This window comes from Brettanomyces nanus, chromosome 1 (assembly GCF_011074865.1).
Source record: "Brettanomyces nanus chromosome 1, complete sequence".
Classification (NCBI taxonomy): Eukaryota; Fungi; Ascomycota; class Pichiomycetes; order Pichiales; family Pichiaceae; genus Brettanomyces; species Brettanomyces nanus.
Window position 1 is genome coordinate 2,018,838 of NC_052374.1, and position 17,881 is coordinate 2,036,718.

At 42.0% G+C, this 17,881-nt stretch overlaps 8 protein-coding genes across 8 annotated transcripts; 4 read left to right on the top strand and 4 right to left on the bottom strand.

Annotated features, from left to right (window-relative positions):
- Positions 1 to 3: 3 nt before the first annotated feature.
- FOA43_000934 (uncharacterized protein) lies at positions 4 to 690 on the bottom strand (the record flags this gene model as incomplete). Its single annotated transcript, XM_038921259.1, has 1 exon — positions 4 to 690. The coding sequence occupies one exon, from the start codon at positions 688 to 690 to the stop codon at positions 4 to 6; it is 687 nt and encodes a 228-aa protein (XP_038777187.1).
- Positions 691 to 1,016: 326 nt separating this feature from the next.
- Positions 1,017 to 2,675, top strand: FOA43_000935 (uncharacterized protein; the record flags this gene model as incomplete). Its single annotated transcript, XM_038921260.1, has 1 exon — positions 1,017 to 2,675. The coding sequence occupies one exon, from the start codon at positions 1,017 to 1,019 to the stop codon at positions 2,673 to 2,675; it is 1,659 nt and encodes a 552-aa protein (XP_038777188.1).
- An 88-nt stretch (positions 2,676 to 2,763) lies between these two features.
- Positions 2,764 to 3,186, bottom strand: FOA43_000936 (uncharacterized protein; the record flags this gene model as incomplete). The annotated part of the gene is made up of 1 exon (XM_038921261.1): positions 2,764 to 3,186. The coding sequence occupies one exon, from the start codon at positions 3,184 to 3,186 to the stop codon at positions 2,764 to 2,766; it is 423 nt and encodes a 140-aa protein (XP_038777189.1).
- A 314-nt stretch (positions 3,187 to 3,500) lies between these two features.
- On the bottom strand, positions 3,501 to 6,353 carry MCM4 (DNA replication licensing factor, mcm4 component; the record flags this gene model as incomplete). The annotated part of the gene is made up of 1 exon (XM_038921262.1): positions 3,501 to 6,353. One exon carries the CDS (start codon positions 6,351 to 6,353, stop codon positions 3,501 to 3,503), a length of 2,853 nt encoding a protein of 950 aa, XP_038777190.1.
- A 730-nt stretch (positions 6,354 to 7,083) lies between these two features.
- Positions 7,084 to 9,039, top strand: FOA43_000938 (uncharacterized protein; the record flags this gene model as incomplete). Its single annotated transcript, XM_038921263.1, has 1 exon — positions 7,084 to 9,039. One exon carries the CDS (start codon positions 7,084 to 7,086, stop codon positions 9,037 to 9,039), a length of 1,956 nt encoding a protein of 651 aa, XP_038777191.1.
- A 129-nt stretch (positions 9,040 to 9,168) lies between these two features.
- FOA43_000939 (uncharacterized protein) lies at positions 9,169 to 10,878 on the bottom strand (the record flags this gene model as incomplete). Its single annotated transcript, XM_038921264.1, has 1 exon — positions 9,169 to 10,878. The coding sequence occupies one exon, from the start codon at positions 10,876 to 10,878 to the stop codon at positions 9,169 to 9,171; it is 1,710 nt and encodes a 569-aa protein (XP_038777192.1).
- Positions 10,879 to 11,092: 214 nt separating this feature from the next.
- Positions 11,093 to 12,883, top strand: FOA43_000940 (uncharacterized protein; the record flags this gene model as incomplete). Its single annotated transcript, XM_038921265.1, has 1 exon — positions 11,093 to 12,883. The coding sequence occupies one exon, from the start codon at positions 11,093 to 11,095 to the stop codon at positions 12,881 to 12,883; it is 1,791 nt and encodes a 596-aa protein (XP_038777193.1).
- A 1,077-nt stretch (positions 12,884 to 13,960) lies between these two features.
- FOA43_000941 (uncharacterized protein) lies at positions 13,961 to 17,728 on the top strand (the record flags this gene model as incomplete). Its single annotated transcript, XM_038921266.1, has 1 exon — positions 13,961 to 17,728. One exon carries the CDS (start codon positions 13,961 to 13,963, stop codon positions 17,726 to 17,728), a length of 3,768 nt encoding a protein of 1,255 aa, XP_038777194.1.
- Between the last annotated feature and the right edge of the window lie 153 nt (positions 17,729 to 17,881).

Below are 17,881 nucleotides of genomic sequence, written 5' to 3' on the forward strand. Positions count from 1 at the left end.
CTCTTACTTCCTTTCATTAATCGCTGGTAATATTCCCGCTAAAACCTTCTCCTGAACAAATTTCTCGGCAGTGTTTTTCCCACGCTGTATAGCGATTGCACCCACCAAAGATGATGTAATAGTAGAATACATGGCCTTTGGCTTATAATCTTTGGCCTGGTCCTGGCTATAATTACGAGGAAGCGCCACTTTGCAGAAAAAGACCTTATCGATACCTTGACTTTCCGCATACTCACTCAGTAAACGATTTGTCACTATAAGCCTATGGGTCAAAGATCCCAGACAATCAAAGTTAATGTCACCCACACTGAACTTATAGTCACTAGCATCCCCATTTACAACCCCCTTGGCCAATGCATACTTGGAGGCTGCTAGTCGAAGCAATTCCTCCCCTAAAATTGAAAGTTTCTCGTTGTAAGGCCTCGTTCCATGAGCAAAGGACTTGTGCGTTATTACTTGAAGAATCATTTTATCCGTGAGTTTATATTCGTCCCCAAGAAATTGTTTCAGGGGTTTCAAATTGGCATCGTTAAGTCCATATCTACGACCATTTGATGTCAATATATCCTCCGGGTCTCTAATCAGACCCCTCACTCTTTCTCCTCTAACAAAAACAACACTTCGAGCCTGCTGAATGTTCAATGTCACCGGCCTGCATGCTTTAAGTCCCTCTCGTAAAAGGGATTGCATATTTCTATCTTGCCAATTACTATTCTTCCCAAAACTTTGAATCAAGCCTTATATTATGTACAGAGGAAGTTTAGACTTATCGATAGTGAGGACTAATGGTAATTTGATCCTAGCACTGTCCTTCGACCAACTTAGTGACTGGTGCTTACCGGTCTCTTGTTCCGAAAATTTTTCGAGCCAACTGATCAACCAAAAACCGTCTGCTTAGCCACTACAATTATTTCCGCCACGATCGGGTCGGATAATATTTAATTTTCAAGTATTCAAATTTTCGTCTTGTTTCCAGGCTAAATCCCTTTTCTTCGTTTGTTTCTTATACATCAGCTATGGATCTTTTTAGAGCACTAAGTAGAGGAGCTTCATTGAAGAAATCTAAAGGTGTGGCATCGGATTATTCCATGCCAACTAAAGTTCAACTTGATTCCCAATCTAAAAAAGAGAAGAATCTGGAAGAGGAGATTGAAGAAGAGCTCGATTTTTTCCATGCCAAAGATAGTCGAGACCTCAGTAACAGCCAACATCAACAAATCCAGAGTGATAAAGGATTGCCTGAAAGTGTGGACTTACCTCCTCCAGTAATCCAATCCAAGGAAGATGCTGCCAAACTCAGAAAATCTTATGGAGCCAAGGTTTCTGGTGAAGATATTCCACTTCCGATTGGTTCATTTCAGGATTTAGTGACCAGATTTCAACTGGATCATAAACTTCTTGAGAATTTGATTCAACAAGAATTTACAGAGCCTACGCCAATCCAATGTGAAGCCATACCTGCTGCCATGTATAATAGAGATATCATTGGATGTGCACCTACAGGTTCTGGTAAAACTCTAGCATTTCTCATTCCAATGGTGCAGTCGTTAATCATGGAGAACAAAAAACTTAAAGGTAAACGTCAGAATGTTCGTTGCCTTATAATATCACCTACTAAGGAGTTAGCATATCAGATATTTTCTGTGTTGAGCCATCTTGTTAGCGGATTGACAGAATTGAAGATTGGTTACCTAAATAAGAGTGTGGCGGGTAAACTTCGAAATAAGGTAATATCATCTTCGAAATTCGACATAATCGTCTCCACGCCGCTTCGATTAATTGATTTGGTAGATCATGAGGCCTTGAATTTAAGCTGTGTGCAACAGTTGGTGTTGGATGAAGCCGATAAGATGTTTGATTCTAACTTTGTGGAGCAGACTGACCGAATTTTGACAATTTGTACGAATCCCAAGTTGAGAAGATCGGTTTTCTCAGCTACAATAACATCTAACGTTGAGGAGATCGCACAGTCGGTTATGACATATCCAGAAAGGATCATTATTGGACATAAAGAGGCAGCTAATACCAGTATCGATCAAAAGCTCGTGTTCTGCGGTGACGAACATGGTAAATTAATAGCCATTAGACAAATGGTTCAAGGTGGAGAGTTTAAGCCTCCTGTCATAATCTTCCTACAGTCTATCACTAGAGCCAAGGCATTATTCCACGAGTTATTGTACGATGGATTGAATGTTGATGTGATTCATGCTGAACGAACCCAAACCCAAAGAGAGCAAGTGCTTGAAAAGTTCAAGAAGGGAGAGTTATGGTGTCTTATATGTACGGATGTTCTTTCCAGAGGTATTGATTTCAAGGGAATCAATATGGTGATAAATTACGATGTTCCTAACTCAGCGCAGGCTTACGTTCATCGTATTGGTAGAACAGGACGTGCCGGAAGAGCCGGTAAAGCAGTTACCCTTTACACAAAGGTGGACATGGACTCTGTTAAAGTGGTGGTTAACGTTATGAAGCAAAGTGGTTCCGTGGAAGGGATCCCAGAATGGCTGAGAAAAGGTATTCCTAAGCTATCCAAGGGCAAGAAGAAACAGATCAAAAGGAACCAGATAGACAGACAGGAAATCAGCACGGTTCCAACGTTTGTGAGACAGAAGAGAAGAAAGAAAAGAGATATGGTTGAAGGATCCAAGAGAAGACAGTTACTTGAAGAATAGTAATTTCGACTACGTTTTTCTTTATTATGCTGAGTTTGGCTTTGAATAGTAGTAATAATATAAGAATATGAATAAATAAAGAGCCCGTCTAGTTCGTCTTAGGACCGTACTTTGGATAGCCGACAAAGTTTCTTCTGCCAATGATCTCTCCGAGAGCAAAGCAACCGAGAATCTGAATCAAGTAGCACGAGTATCTGAAAAAGTCATTGGACGAGAAGTTCTGCGCTGCTCTGACCACAGAAACCGTGTACGACTTTGGACTTTTCACGAACGAAAGGCTCTGTTCAACAGTATTATCGTACAATTGCTTGAATTCAGCGGATTTTGGTGGGGCAAATCCTTCCTTCGTATAAACCTGTTTAGCAACCTCTCCAGTGACCTTGGTCCAGTAGGTGGCACAGTTGACGAAACCAGTCACTTTGTTCGCAAAGTTGGCTGATGATGCAAGTCTAATGCCACCCATTTTAACGCCAAATCTGGCGGCGGTTTCGATTTTCTGTCTTGCAAACATGTTTCTATACAAATATTACAAACAGTTCGAATGAGCGTGCTTATGTCTCCTGCGGTAATCCTATATAGGTGCGCCTATCCTCTATAAAAAAATTTTCAGTCTCTCCTTATTTCTGTGAGTCGAGCTCAATTGGCCATACAGAGGCATAGAAATTCTCAAAAGCTGGCAAACTCGGTTCCAATTATTTGCGGCGCGACTTATGCAGATCACGTGCCGGGCCTGTTTCTGTAAAGACTAGCTACAGTTTCATACCTAGGTCAACTAGTTTGATCATTACATATTATATACCGCCCTTTTTTTTCTCTTTTACCTTTTCACACTAGTCCTGACCGATTGGCACGAATCTCCCTTCTGTGTCCCTTTCCAAAAGTGACGACCTGTCCGTCTGCTTCAAGTCTTTTGATTGACTCTCCGAGATCGTAGTTTTCCACGTTAGAAGAGCTCTGCTCGTTAATTTTGTTTAGTAGAGTATTGTAGTTGATGGATCCCTCGCTACTGATGATCTCAGCCACTTGGTGAGTCAAATCCTCCTTCATCTTCCTATCGGCTGATGTCTGTCCTGTTTGAACAAGATCCATATCAATTCTACCGGTAAGTGGATCAGTAGCATAGTCTTTAAGAGCAGATCTCATTAATCTGACTGCTTCCTGAACGTCCGAAAGCTCCACTGTCTCAGACAAACGCATCTTGGAATGAGCCTCCGATAGACGGATCAAGCTCTCGAGTTGTCTAGTCGTGGCAGTTATTCTCTTTTCAGCACTACGCGCATCTTCACCAAGCTTTCTCATCTCTACATAAGATCTCACAAGTTCATTTTTGGCTTCCTCGTTGAGAATAGGCTTATATTGTTCTTTGGCATACTGGATGTATGCTGTGAGGAAATCGGCGCTGAGCAACTCGCTCTTAGTGGCACTAGCAAGAGTATCTTCAAGATACATTCCCGCAATGTGACGAGCCAATTGACCGTCGATCTTCTCATCCACTTTATCCAAAATAAGGTAGACCAAATCAAACCTTGATAGAAGAGTTGGGGGTAGATCGATGTTCTTGGTGACAGGAAGATTTGGGTTGTATCTAGAGTCAATAGGGTTGGCAGAGGCAAGAATCGAAGCTCTGGCATTTAATGTTGTGATGATACCAGCTTTAGCGATAGAAATAGTCTGTTGCTCCATAACTTCGTGCAAAACGGACCTTGTAGAGTCGCTCATTTTATCAAATTCGTCAATACAGCACACACCACCGTCTGAGAGCACCAACGCACCACTTTCCAAAACCAATTGATGTGTATCAACATCTCTTGTGATATAGGCAGTTAAACCAACGGCAGAAGAACCCTTACCGGAAGTATATATTCCACGGGGCGCAATCTTATGCACATACTGGAGTAATTGGGACTTGGAAGTAGACGGATCACCACAGAGAAGAATATTGATATCACCTCTGGTACGTCCCAATTTTTCAGACTCTCGGTTGTTACCTCCAAATAGTTGAAGCAATATTCCTTTTTTCACATCATCCATTTCGTAGATAGATGGGGCAAGGGAGCGAGCAAGTAATTCGTAAAGGTCGTCTCGTTCGGATACTTGTTTAATCTTTTTTATCTCTTTTTCAGATATTTGTCTTGTTTCGTTTACTTCCTGTTGTTCCTTAAGCTCGTTTTCCAATGTGGTATTATCAGGAGACAATCTTCTAGCGTCTGTCTTCTTGATATGAACGACATCAACATAAGTCTTATAAAGGGTTCTTAAAGCTCGTTGACGAGGATTGACCTTCACTGGAGAAGACTTAAAGATACCGCAAACATCCACACGGTCACCGGCACGACAGGTATCAACGAGCTCGTCGTAGACACAAAGAGAGACAGAATGGGGTGTCTGACCATCGGGCACCAAATCAGGTGTTTCCTGAAGCTTAATAACCTGCTTGTTGGCAAACGAGGATCGGTTATGAATCAATTGCATCGAGTTGGTAGCCCCACAAATAGGTCTCGGGCACTTTGTAGGTTCCTGGATCAAGCCACGATCATTTTCAACAACGACAGTATGATCACAGACGTTACATTTGAAAAAAGCAACCTTCATATCAGGAATGATAGGTGTTGCTCTAATGACAAGTCCTTTGACAGAAACGAGTTTATCGATATCACCTGGATTCAACTCTCTCATTCCCTTGTGGTTCTCGATGTTATGGGGACGAACTTTGTAGACATTCGACTCGATCTGATCGACAAGTGCATCTTTATTGGCAGTTGTAGAAGCACCGGGCATTTCAGCAGGAGCAGCATCAAGAACAAATGAAACAAGACAATCTTTGATTGTCTGATCCATGATAGGAACTACCTCTTGAGGATAGTTGATCAATTGATAGTAGAGCTTTTTGGTGGATGGATAAGCCAATAGGTTTCTGCAATCAAGATTCAAGTTTGTAGAGCCGGTTTCTTTCATCATGTTGAGCATGTCTACATAGTAAAGTTTGTCATCCTCAGTAGGGGCTTCAACTAGATTGTCCATCAATTTCCTATATTTCAACTTGAAAGACATCAAGAACGTTCTGAAGTTGTCTGAACATTCCTGAATAGAGACGTTGGTACCCCAGATAACTCTAACTGGTTCATCTGGAGCATGCGATGTCGAAGTGGCAGTACCAGAAGATGAAACATGAGGCTGTAGAGTGTTGGATGTTAAATTACCAATGTCAGAACCTGGTAAGGATGAAGGAGGAGCAGAAGAAGGTAATGATGATGATGAAAGGTCGCCTTTCCTTGGAGAGGAGTTGTTTTCAGTGAAAAATCGGCGTTTCATAGGAGAAGAAAAAAAATCTGAAGAATGAATATCTCCTCTACTTTGATGACGTCTTCTTGTACCTTCATCTGCAGAAGTTGCAGGTCTAGAAGAGCTAGACGCAAACAATTCACTAGTACCATGAGCAAGTGGGGATGACACTCCAAGGGAGCTGGAGATCGGAGCGGAAGGTCCTGCTTCCGGATGATTGAGAACTTCTCCAGAACCAACTTGAGATGACGGAGGTGCACCAGAATCACTGGATGGGGGCATGAAAAGTGGCGACGAAGGAACCGCGTTCGGTCTCTGTGTCTGCGATAACGTGTCATTCGGGGTGGTTGTATCGTTAGTATCATCTGGAGGGGATGATGGAACGGGAGAGGACATAATGCAGAGCTGATCGAACTTTACTGATCACGAAATGAGGAAAAGGGGAAAAACAGGAAATCTTGAAGGTCGGTTTCAAGATCCCAATTCAAGGTTTCACGTCTGCAGACGTTATAAAAATTTTTTCCCTGACTTTCAATTACACGAATTAGGCAATAATTACATGCATCGTCTGCACCTTGGCCAAAGTGGTAACTCACTCTTACGCGTCAGTGAAAGGCACCTGAATAGACGTAACAGTCGCGACTGTTCGGCTGAAACTCATCATTTCAGAGCCGGTCTCCAAGTGCGGCAATAGTCAAGATCTGTGACTGCAGCAGCAGCAGCTTTGCATATTGTGTTCCTTTATTATTCTTTCTTTTCGCTTGCTAATTCACTTGCTACTCAGACAGAGGATCTGCAGATTGGCTGCTCGCAGTTATTGCAGGGTGCATCTATTTATTAGGTCGCTCCCACAACATCTCCCAAACGGTCGACCAGGATCCGCCTAATCGAAATTGAGAATCTTCATTCGACCAAACTGGAAATTAAATAGCTTGTTCCTAACTTACTTTAATTTCTTTTTTTCATTCATCTCCTTGAGGCCCCAAATTCCGGCCCCTCCCTCCCCTTTTTGGGTGGGGGGGGGGGGAGGGTTTCATTCAACTTGAGTCAATGGCTTCCAACGTCTGCTTTATGTTTCTTTCTTCCCTACTTGTTCTTTTCTGCTTTTTGGTATCATTCGCCGATTATGGTCAAGTCTGGTACTATGGTGGCATGGTTACTTCACCCAAGCCCTAGGATACGCAAGTCTATCATTATATCTGCCCTCGTAATAATAGCTTTAGTGCTTTCAGCGACTCAGATGCTGAATCGCAGTTTTGAACCCGTTTATCACCCTTTGGATATCAAGGATGAAGCAAGAAGTCTACTCGAAAAGTTGTATCAGGCTCATAGAGGGTCAGATGCAGAGATGAAAGATGCCGATACTGCTACCGATACCGATACCAACGCCAATGTCAATGGTAAAGGTACTCCTCAGACGACTTCGGTGCCTCCTGATCCGGAAAATCCGTATCTTTCAAATACTGTATTAAATGTCCAATACAGACCCATCGATGTCCAGGGTTTCCTGGGAATGATGCCCTTTGACCCCAAAAAAAACTACTATAAAGATCAGTTTTGCCCCGATTTGCTTTACAAGTCCTCCGACTCTAAACGTATTATGGAGAATTCAAAGGCTCGTTTATTACCTGATGATCTTGAAGGTCTTAACGAGTATCTTCGGAAAACTGGTTACGGTTCTCTTTTTTCTAGAAAACACAATGATTTTTCTCCAGATGCTGACCTTAGTGAAGTCGACTTCACCTCTTATCCAGACTGGTTTAGATTTACTGGCTCCTCCGTTTGGCTTCCAGATGAGAAAGTGCATCTAATGGCTAGCAGGCTTCTTTATGCTCCAGCGAAGTATCCTCTAATGTCTTTTATTCGTCTGCAGATTTTTGATGCCGATTGGAATGAAATAAAGGGTCGTCGTCTTTTATATGTCGATGCTCCAGAGCATGATATCAAAGAAGCTATGGGTAACTACACTCGTTCCCATAATGAGGAAGACTTGGATTCTGTGTCTATCAAGTTTCCAGGTATTTTAGATATCGACCTTGACGAGGAAAGTCGTGAGTTCTTGTTAGGACCTGAAGATCCAAGAATCGTATACAATGATGTTTCTGGCATTCCTGAGCCTGTCATTATCTTCAACCAGGATGCCAATGGTGGTAGGGCCATGTACTTAACTTTTCCACTAGAAAGAACTCCTCGTGGTATGAAAAAGCCCACTCTTAAGTTGCGTACGGCGCTCATGGGAGACGGCACGTACGAGAAGAATTGGACTCCATTCTTTGATACTTTAGATCCAAAGCCTGAAGCCAATATGCGTGGTTCCATGTACGTCATGTATGACATCAATCCACTAAGAGTTTACAAGTGCAGCCTGGATAGTGGTGAGTGTTTCATTGTACAGCAGGAAGGTGCAAAGGCTCCTAATCCCCGTGGTGATAAGTTGACCTCTATTCGTGGTGGCACTAGTCTTATTCCTATCCCGAGGTATGTTGTTCAGCGTCTTTTGAGACGTGATGGTATTCTAGATTCTGACTATCCATTGCAGATGTGGCTGGGTTTTGTAAAGACTCATATTAATGATTGTGGTTGTGGTCATATGTTTTACCGTCCACATCTAATGGTTATGGTAAAACAGGAGCATTCTTTCCGTGTCGATCTACTTTCAGACAGTATGGACTTTGGTAAAGATGTCATGTCGTTTGATGATCATTCTTCTGTATACTGTGATGATGGAAACAACGTTCTCAATCCCAACGAAATTGCCTTTTGGGATATCAGCTATGAGAGGCCCAACGAAGATTCCGTCTTTGATCTTGAGTCCAAGCTTCTCCCTTACTACGATGACTATTTGGCTCTTACTATTAGTGAAGCAGATGAAAATGTTCAGGTTATCTTCCTGAAAAATGTTTTGAACTACATTATCGGTGCCTATAAGCATGGCACTCTAGTCCTAGGCAAGAAGGACGTGGGAAGAGAGGTTCGAGAGAGAACTAAGAAAGTTGAATCGTGTGTCCTAAAGGCCGCCTCTCGTTACTGTGAAATATATTCTTTGACGCATAAGCGTCCCCCTCCAGAGACAATTGATTGAGACTCGTCTCAACTCTTTTGCAGTTGATAAGGGTTTATTTATATCATTTTTTATTTATATTTTGTATATCATGTAAACATCAATTTGATTTGCTACTAATAGAATGAACAGTAAGAACGAAGAATTCACCTAAACACCGGTATCGGTGACAACATTGTTTAGCACCCATTCGTTCTTCTTTTTATCGAACGCTGCAGCCTGTCGTATACTATTTTTCACCATGGAACGGGAGTATTGGCTGAGAACCTGCTTCTGCATCAACTCCGTGAGGGTATTAAGTGTATAGTCTCTATTCTGCAAAATGAACTCGGTCATCCTCTTCAAATCTGCATCATCGGTAATTGTTCTCTTCTTCGCTTGCAGTGTAGAAGCAGTAGCCGAAGAAGAAGACGTCGAAAAGGGGGTAGCCGCACTACCTGCTTCGACTTTCCAATACTCGCATAGCGGATCTATAGGAAATTGAATGGTGTAATTAAGTCTCTCGAACCCAAGCGTATTGAAATACTGGCCGAAAGCATCATCATCTCCAATTGTACCATGTATCCATCTTGATTCCGGTTTGAGAGGTCCCAAAATCTTGCGCTTCGAATTACTGGAACCCTGACTATCGTCTTCTTTCTCAACAAACCCATCGAAATCAGATGATTCCCCTGACAATTCGTCTGAAGAGTCTTCATCTTCATCATCCTCATCATCAGCTTCAAGGTCAATATCTTCACCTTCCTCCTCCTCGTCATCCTCAGGCTTCTCCAAATCAGAATCGTAGTCATAATTAATACTAAGATCTTTAGTCGTGGATATCTTTGCAAATGGATTTATCGCTAGATCCTCGTTCACATCGTATATTGTAAAAGAGTACGTTCCACAATAGGGTGCCTTGACATTTTCGTAGAATTGCAGGAATTTCTTTGGGACCTTCATGAACTCGTCCTCAGATTCTTTAATCATCCCTAGATTCATTTTCTGAACCACTGCCTGAGCTGTAGAGTACTGGTGAACTGGTTCATCAAGTTTGAATCCTCTTAAAAATGACTGAAATGAACTGCCAGAATTCACGTCGACCTCTCGCTTCTCAGGTCTCAAATCTACCAGCTTTGTCTCAGGCCTCACATAGAATGGAAGGAAAAATGATTCATAATCACTTTTATCTTGCCTTATCTCATCTATGGGCAGATATTTCCCTTCGTTGCCATACTCCTCGTCTTGATGAGTCGTTGACTTCAACTTGAAGAAGTTCGTTATAGAATGCTTTTTTCTTTGCTCTTCCGCCAGTATTTTCTCTTTTTCCTTCTCTTCAATTTGCTTCTGTCTTTCTTCCTCTTTCTGCTTTCTCATAACTTCTTGTTCAGCCTTCTTTTCTTCTCTCTTCTTTTGTCTTTCCAGTTTCTCCTTCTCCTTCTGTACCTTCTTGGACCGTCTTTCTTCCTCTATTTTCTCTTTCTTTAATTGTCTCTTTTCCTCCAGTTTCTCTTTCTTTAGTCTTCTTTCTTCAGTCTCTTTCTCTTTCTTTAACCGCCTTTCTTCTGCTTCCTTTTCTTTTCTAATCTTCCGTTGTTCTCGTTCTTCTATAGAGTTCTTATGAGGCGTACTCTCCCTTTTCGATTCAGTTACTTTATTGATTCTCGCCACTTCTGTTCTATCAATATGCCCTCTCTCTACTTCTTCAACCACTTCAATGTCTGATCCATCACTGATTTCAGTCGGTGGTGTAGCCAAATGAATATCATCTTCTTCAGTTCTTATCTTTTTTGTATTCTTATCTCTTGCGTCATTATCTTCAAGTTCGTGCTTTTTCGACACTTTATTAGAGGAAAAGAATGCTAGTTCTACTTGTTTCATCTTTGTGGTGCTGTCAACATAAGAATGAAAGAATGACACTACTGATCTGCTGTTGACGCGTTTCCCTGCCTTGCTTCAACTTTTCAGCGCACGCGTTTTTCTCCATCTCTTCATTTTTCCATCTGGTTCTTCTCGCGTGTCTATTTTCTGGAGGACTGACTGGAAAGAGAGTGATCATTCTCCTTATTAACTCAAGCCAGCAGCTATCTTGATTATGTCGGAAGAATCGGAAAACGAGTCCAATCAGTTTATCTTTGGCACTCAGGCTCAAGCAGCTATAGACGAGTGGGATCGGCTGGACCAACAGAAGGCCAGGATTAAGCTACTGGGTAAGAAATTTACTTATTTCGATAAGGATAAAAAGAAAGATATGAATAAAAAGATAATACCCAAAAGTACCAAATCACGAATAAAGGTGACTAAGAAGAAAGTGGGCAGTAAGAGGAAACGTCCTTCTAAGATAGGTAGCATTAGCACGAAGATGGCGAAGAAGTACAGTGGGAGTATAGCAGATGCATCTGGCCAAAGGCAGAAGCTTCGAGATCGTGTTGCAGATCGGGCGCGATCTCTTGATACGAGGAATTCAATGAGTGAATTATTATATACACAGGAGGAATGGAGCCAGGTTCTTTCTCAGATAACAAGAAGTGTTCCTAAAGCCAAAAAGTTGAGAAAAGAGACTGCAGAGACGATGAGTCAGTGTAAGAGGTCAGACACCGTTTCTGAGCAAGATGAACAGCATGGCAGTGGTGTTGGTGATAGCCAGCTTTGGCTTCAGTCGGCCACGGGGCCTGAAATAATGACTAAAGAGGATGTCAAAATGCTTTATGACTACAGTTCTGCCGAGGAGAGGAGTTTTCTTGGTGATGAAAATAAGGAACTTTCGCAGAGCTTAGTTATGACGTTATCTCAGATAATAAGAGAGACAGGAGTAGACGATAGGCAGTTGTCGGTTGACTCTAAGAGGAAACTAGATACTCCTATCACTATATTGGACAGCTGCTCTGATAACGATGCACCAATGACTTTCAACAACGTTGAAGATTTGGCTAAGGAGATGAACGGAGATGAGGAGAGCAATCCTATAGAGCTTTCTTCGTCGCCGAAATTGGGTCAGCAAGATTTGGCTTCAACAACTCCTTCATTCATGTTGAAAAGCATTAATCAGTTGCCTGATAACCTTGACAAGGTGGAGGAGATTTCTGATACATCATCAGACGGCAGTAATGATTTAATATGTCTAGGGTATAAGGCAGTAGAGAAAAAAGAGGAAGGTCTCAGCAGTGAGAGAGATGATATGGATACTTCATCGAGGTCTGTTCAGGTTCCGTCTAGTCAAAAGAGTGAGAAAGAAGAGAAAGAAGAAGATAGTACGAACTGTGATAAAGTTGTGCTTATGACAGCTCCTGATATATTAAATGATCGCATTAGTGCCGTGGAATCGGAAGAAATAACTGATTCTCAGAACGATTTGGACAGTTTTCACAGTCAATGTGTATTTTTTGAAAAGTTTAGCACAAAGCAGCTGCGATCACAGATAGTCGAATGGGGTCTCAAGCCTGTGAAGTCTCGTAAGGGTATGCTATCGTTACTACAGATGACATGCGGTATGATGGACGAAAAGTTGTTGAAACGATCGTTAAAGAGATTCAAGGAGGGAAAGGATGATATCGTACATGTTGATGAGGAGAGCGGACAGATAGGAGTGTTTAAGCAAAAGGAGATTGTACGCAAAAACCTGTTCAAGCGGATACGAAACTGTCTTGTGGACAACAAGCAGCTTTACAATGAGGTGCTCGTCTACAAGCCGCTTAGCATCGATGGCGTGATGAAATATTTGCATAGTAAGGGGATGAGAGATCTAGATACTGGTATTGTATGTGATTGTTTGGACGAGTTGGGGATCTGTTTCACAAATTCTCAAAGCGGTGCTGGTAAGAAAAGCCTCAATCGTATTTCTTTAACTCCTCCTGATCATCACATCGAAGAAGAAGCTTGCGATTAAGGAACACTACCAAATAATAGGCTAAGGACCCCTTAATGAATATGAGAAGTGACTCCATAGTAAATTGGAGTGCGCTGAAATCGTCATAGAAAAAATAGTAGTCAACCGCGGAGTCCCAGATGAGATAACATGTGGTGAGAAAAAGATATCCTACAAGCACAGCAGCCAATAGTGTGACAACACTAGTTTTAATTATTCTTCGGGTGTCCAGTTGATCCTCTTTATTGTATCTGAGGCCATTTGATGCAACAAAGTGATCCTTCGACGGCGTCTTTTTGCCGATCGTTACCTTTTTTCTTTCTCTAAGCATCGTTTACTAAATGAATTAATGTCAAGTTAGAGAAGCAAGATCGAGAAGCAAGATCGAAAAGCACTTCGATTTTCTCCTTTTTTCAAGATCCTCGAAGTCGCGTCGATCGACGTAACGCTGACTCTGAAACGGTTTTTCGCCAAACTTGGATGCTGTACTTGCTTCCCCGCAATCGCAACCATACAATATTGCTCTCCACTTTCCTGATGAGGCCAAACCAATCAGTGGACGAGGAATAATGTTCTCCTTCTTTAGCTATTTTTGAATACACATATTTTGACACTATTATTTAAAGATCTCTACCTCATTCGGTCCATCTGTAGTCATTCCTCTGTGCGTCTGTCACACCTCTCTACAGTCGCTACAACTGTCGTCATAGTGTGCGTTTTTAGATTTTTTAGTTCCTTTCTTTTTCTCTCCGGTTTTTTTGCCTCAACTCTCTGAGTGACTGTTAGTGATGTTAGTGTACTACCGTTAAATCTATGGCACGGCTGGCTCCCTGCTTTTCGGAGCCCGTTGCCGGTTATTGGAAATCTGCAGCCGCGCTTTCCCGATATCTCACACTTTATTGTTTTTCACCCCCACATAGCCATCCCTTCATCTTGCCCATCAGTGGACTAAGTCACTGTTTCAAAATTATCAGTATTCTTTTCATCATAACCTCGTGTAGTTCTGCGGCTAAATTTGAGTTGTTTGTTTCATTTCTCCTTTTTTCCTCTCACCTTTTTCTTTCTCAATAAATGGTTTCTGCTCCCTATATTTTCACCATGCAAATGCCTCCGACTTTCGGTTCCATCGATTCGAAGGGCGACGTTCTTGGTGCGATGGGTCGAGTCAACGGCTCGGCCGGTTCAACTGCCCCAAATTACTTTAACAATTCTGACGATTCAAGCGACCTAAGTGACCCAAGTGACCCAAGCGACCTGAATGCTCCGAATGGCTCACATGGCTCAAATGCCTCAAATGCCTCAAATGCCTCTAATGGACCTCTTAAAGTGGCAACGCACAAGCTCTCATCTAAAAGTACTGTGGTTCCAGACGAATTCACTGTTAAAGGTGCTACTCCTTCGGGAAAGCCCCGTTTGTACGTCTGTCGCGTTTGCACAAGGGCTTTTGCTCGTCAGGAACATTTGAAAAGACATGAGCGTTCCCATACTAAAGAAAAGCCCTTTGCTTGCAGTATCTGCTCACGTAAGTTCAGTCGAAGAGACTTGTTACTGAGGCACTCTACGAAATTGCACGCTGGTGCTGCAAATGCTGTTCCAAGGCTTCGTCGTCGGTCTGTCCGGTCCAAGAACCCCAAAAATGGTGTCAAGTCTGCCAAAGTTGGTTCCATTCCTATGACTAAGGTGGCCTCGGCTCCCGCTAAAGCGGCACTTGCAAATTCCGCTACTAATGCCAATTATCCTGCTACCACCTCTGCAAACTTTGAGTCCGTACTTCATTCCTCCACTGCTCTGAACCCATTTTTTTCCTCCATCGATGATCCTCTTGGTTCATCGGCTCCATCATGGATTCAAAATGTACGAAAAGAAGAACCATCCCAGCAAATGCACTTACACGATCCTTTTCAGTTTCCTACAAACTCCAATCCTGCAAATTCCGATATTCCAACTCTCATTACTGTTCCGACTCATGATCGGCGTAGGGCATCGTTCTCTGCTATGGGCGGTGACAACTATGCAGTAGCTGATCAGGTTCCTTATGCCGTTGATTCTGTCGAGTTTTCTACTCCTCAGTACTACGGACTGGAAGGAGAATCTGAAAAATGGCTTAACCACGTGACATCGGGCGATACCCAGAGCAATGCTTCACCGGATCCTATTTCTTCTTTGAATGATTCCTCGTCTTCCGGTGACCGTCCACCCAATTTAGGTTACTCGTTTTATGATGTTCCCTCCAGAAATTTCGGAACTCTTTTTACTCATGCAGCAACCAAGTCTGTGCCCAAGTCTGTACTGCAATCAAGATTAAGATCTATTTCTTCCACACTACTTGAGTCTGTACAAGAGACGGAAAATGAGATGGCTGCCTCAGCCAGTAAAGTTGCAGATTCAACAACTGCCTTTGTTGCTACTGCTACTGCCACTGCTACACCACAAAAACCCGGAGTCGAGAAAGTGAAAAGCTGGCAGCAAACTTTGTTTAACCAGGATATCAACTATTTGGAGACCATTGCCGATTTGAATGTCTCCAAGCCTTACGATATTCCTCAAGGTTATTCTTTTTACGGTGAAGATCAGGCTTTCCCTAGAGATTCATCTCTTTCTTCAAACGCTACAATTTCTCCCTCATTGTTGGATAACCTTCGATCCACCAGTTCCAAAATTAATCCAGATGATGTTCAAAAGGACACGGGTTTCTCATCCAAGGACTTGGCATTTAACGACTTTTTCATGAGTGATGATGCCTGCAAAAAGTACTCCAGAGTGAATCTCTTTAGTCCTACTATTCGAAATTATATTTATCAGTCATTGGCACAGTACCCCTTTCTCGGTGTCGTTTCACCTACGATTCCCAAAAATGATAAGCTAAACCATTATGTGGAGGAGTTCAAGACAAGGTTCCTCATTCATCTTCCATTTATTCATCAATCATTACTCAACGAGTACTCACTTATGGTTACCACTCTAAGCAGTGTCGAGTCAGATATCATTAAAGACGAGAACTTCATCTACAATATTCGAGTTTCCTTTGTCTGTTTGCCTCTTCTCGTTGCTGCCTTGGGAGCTGTGGTCTCTAACAGCAAAGCCGATGCAGCAAATTTGTATGAGGCTTCCAGAAGGTGCACGCATGTTTATCTCGAAACGCGAAAGAAGCTCAAGAAGCAATCTGATCTGGGTTCTGATGCATCTTCTGGGAGCAGAAAAAAAAATGAAAGTGGCATTCACACTCCTAAAACTACAGATGGCTCTACTTCCCCGTTATGGTTGATTCAATCTCTCACTCTATCAGTAATCTATGGCCTTTTTGCAGACGAAGATACTAGTTTAAATGTGGTGATTCGTCAGGTAAATGCGCTCTCCTTCTTGGTGAAGAGTTCTGGTTTGAACAGGATTAGTTTTGACTTTTCAAACTGTCCGAATGTGACCCAAATCTACTTTGACAACTTCATTCGATATGAGTCTACAGTCAGGACTATCCATACAGTTTTTCATATCTCTTGTATGTTATGCACTTTGTACAATATCTCTCCGTCTTTGAGAGCTGAGGAGTTATTTGTTGACTTGCCCAGCGCCACGATGCTTTGGAAGTGCACCAGTGTGGAAGAGTTTAAGAAATTGCTAGAAAATTTTGACTTTAGTCCTCAGAATTATCAGGATGCCCTTGTTGAACTCTTGCATATTGATTTAAGTACCTTTGACGCCAATACAGGGTTACTCGGTGGACACAATTTTCTGTCTGAAAATCATATCTCTGAATTTGGGTTGGTTTGTCTTCAGAACGGACTTCACCAGTTGGCCTACTTCCTGGAGTTGAAAGACGAAGGTTCCTCCCCTTCATTGTCACCTGTGGTTTCTGGACCCGATGAACTGCATAATGTTTCCAGAGAGAAGTTTTTCCTGATCAGTCAAGCCTGGGATTCTATGTTGAGAGCATTCAAGTTGTATAATGATACAGCTGAGGTGTACAATGACAGTAAGATTTTAAACCGATTTTTGAGCTTAAGATTGAACGGTATGATGAAGTTGGAGAAGGTCAAGGAGTGTGTTTGGTTGAAGAACTTCTTACGTGCTAATGAAGTTTACTATGAAAATTTAAACTACACGGAATCTCAGATGAGGGACAGCGATTTCAAGAAAGGGCTCATTCAAATGTCTGGAGACTCGATTGGAATAATTAAGTTATTTTTTTTCAGAGAAGATTCGTCGTTGATAGGATCGCTGAGAGAGGAAGATCTGGATATGTTGAACAGCGAGATCAGTCAATTGGCAGACCTTTGCGGTGTAGGAGATGACATTTCCAAGGTGAATTTGAACGTGACACATAGAGTGTCTATTGAAATGCAGGTCCTATTTGACGTATTTTTAGCTCTTTCCAAATATGTGACGAATTTTGAAAACATCTTCAAGATGAGGATGAAAGAGAATGGATTATCTAGTTTCAGTTTGCTACAGCATTTTGGGTTGTCGTCAATGGTGTTTAACGATGGGAGTAAAATATTGGAAACAGAGTCAGACAAACAATTGGATGATCAAATGTACAAAAGTTACCTACGAATCATGAAGGTGTACTTAAGTTTGGAACATTTTTTGAAAGTCAACTACGAATATCAGGATTTTGAAGAAGAGTTTTTCAGCCTAACTATCTCAAATGTAGTAAGGGAAAGTCATGTGCCAAGTTCCGAATGTGTTATGAAAGATAAAGAGTTGATTATTAGTGAGTTAGTCCAATTCAAGCTCTCGCACAGACTTTTGAAGCTTGGATCTTTCCTCATGAACTTTCTCTATGATAGAAACTGCAAGTTTATGATTTTCAAGCAATTAAGTGCTGCATTATTCCACCTCAGAATTTACCTAGAAGCAAAGGAGTAAGTAAACTAAATAAATAACGAATTATGTTTTATGATTAAGGGCAGTAACAATGTCAGTTCTGATTATCGCAAAAAATGTTTATCGGTCTTATCAAAATTCCTAATCGGGATGCGCGAAGAATGGTGGACACTCGGGTTGCCGATCTCGCAAACA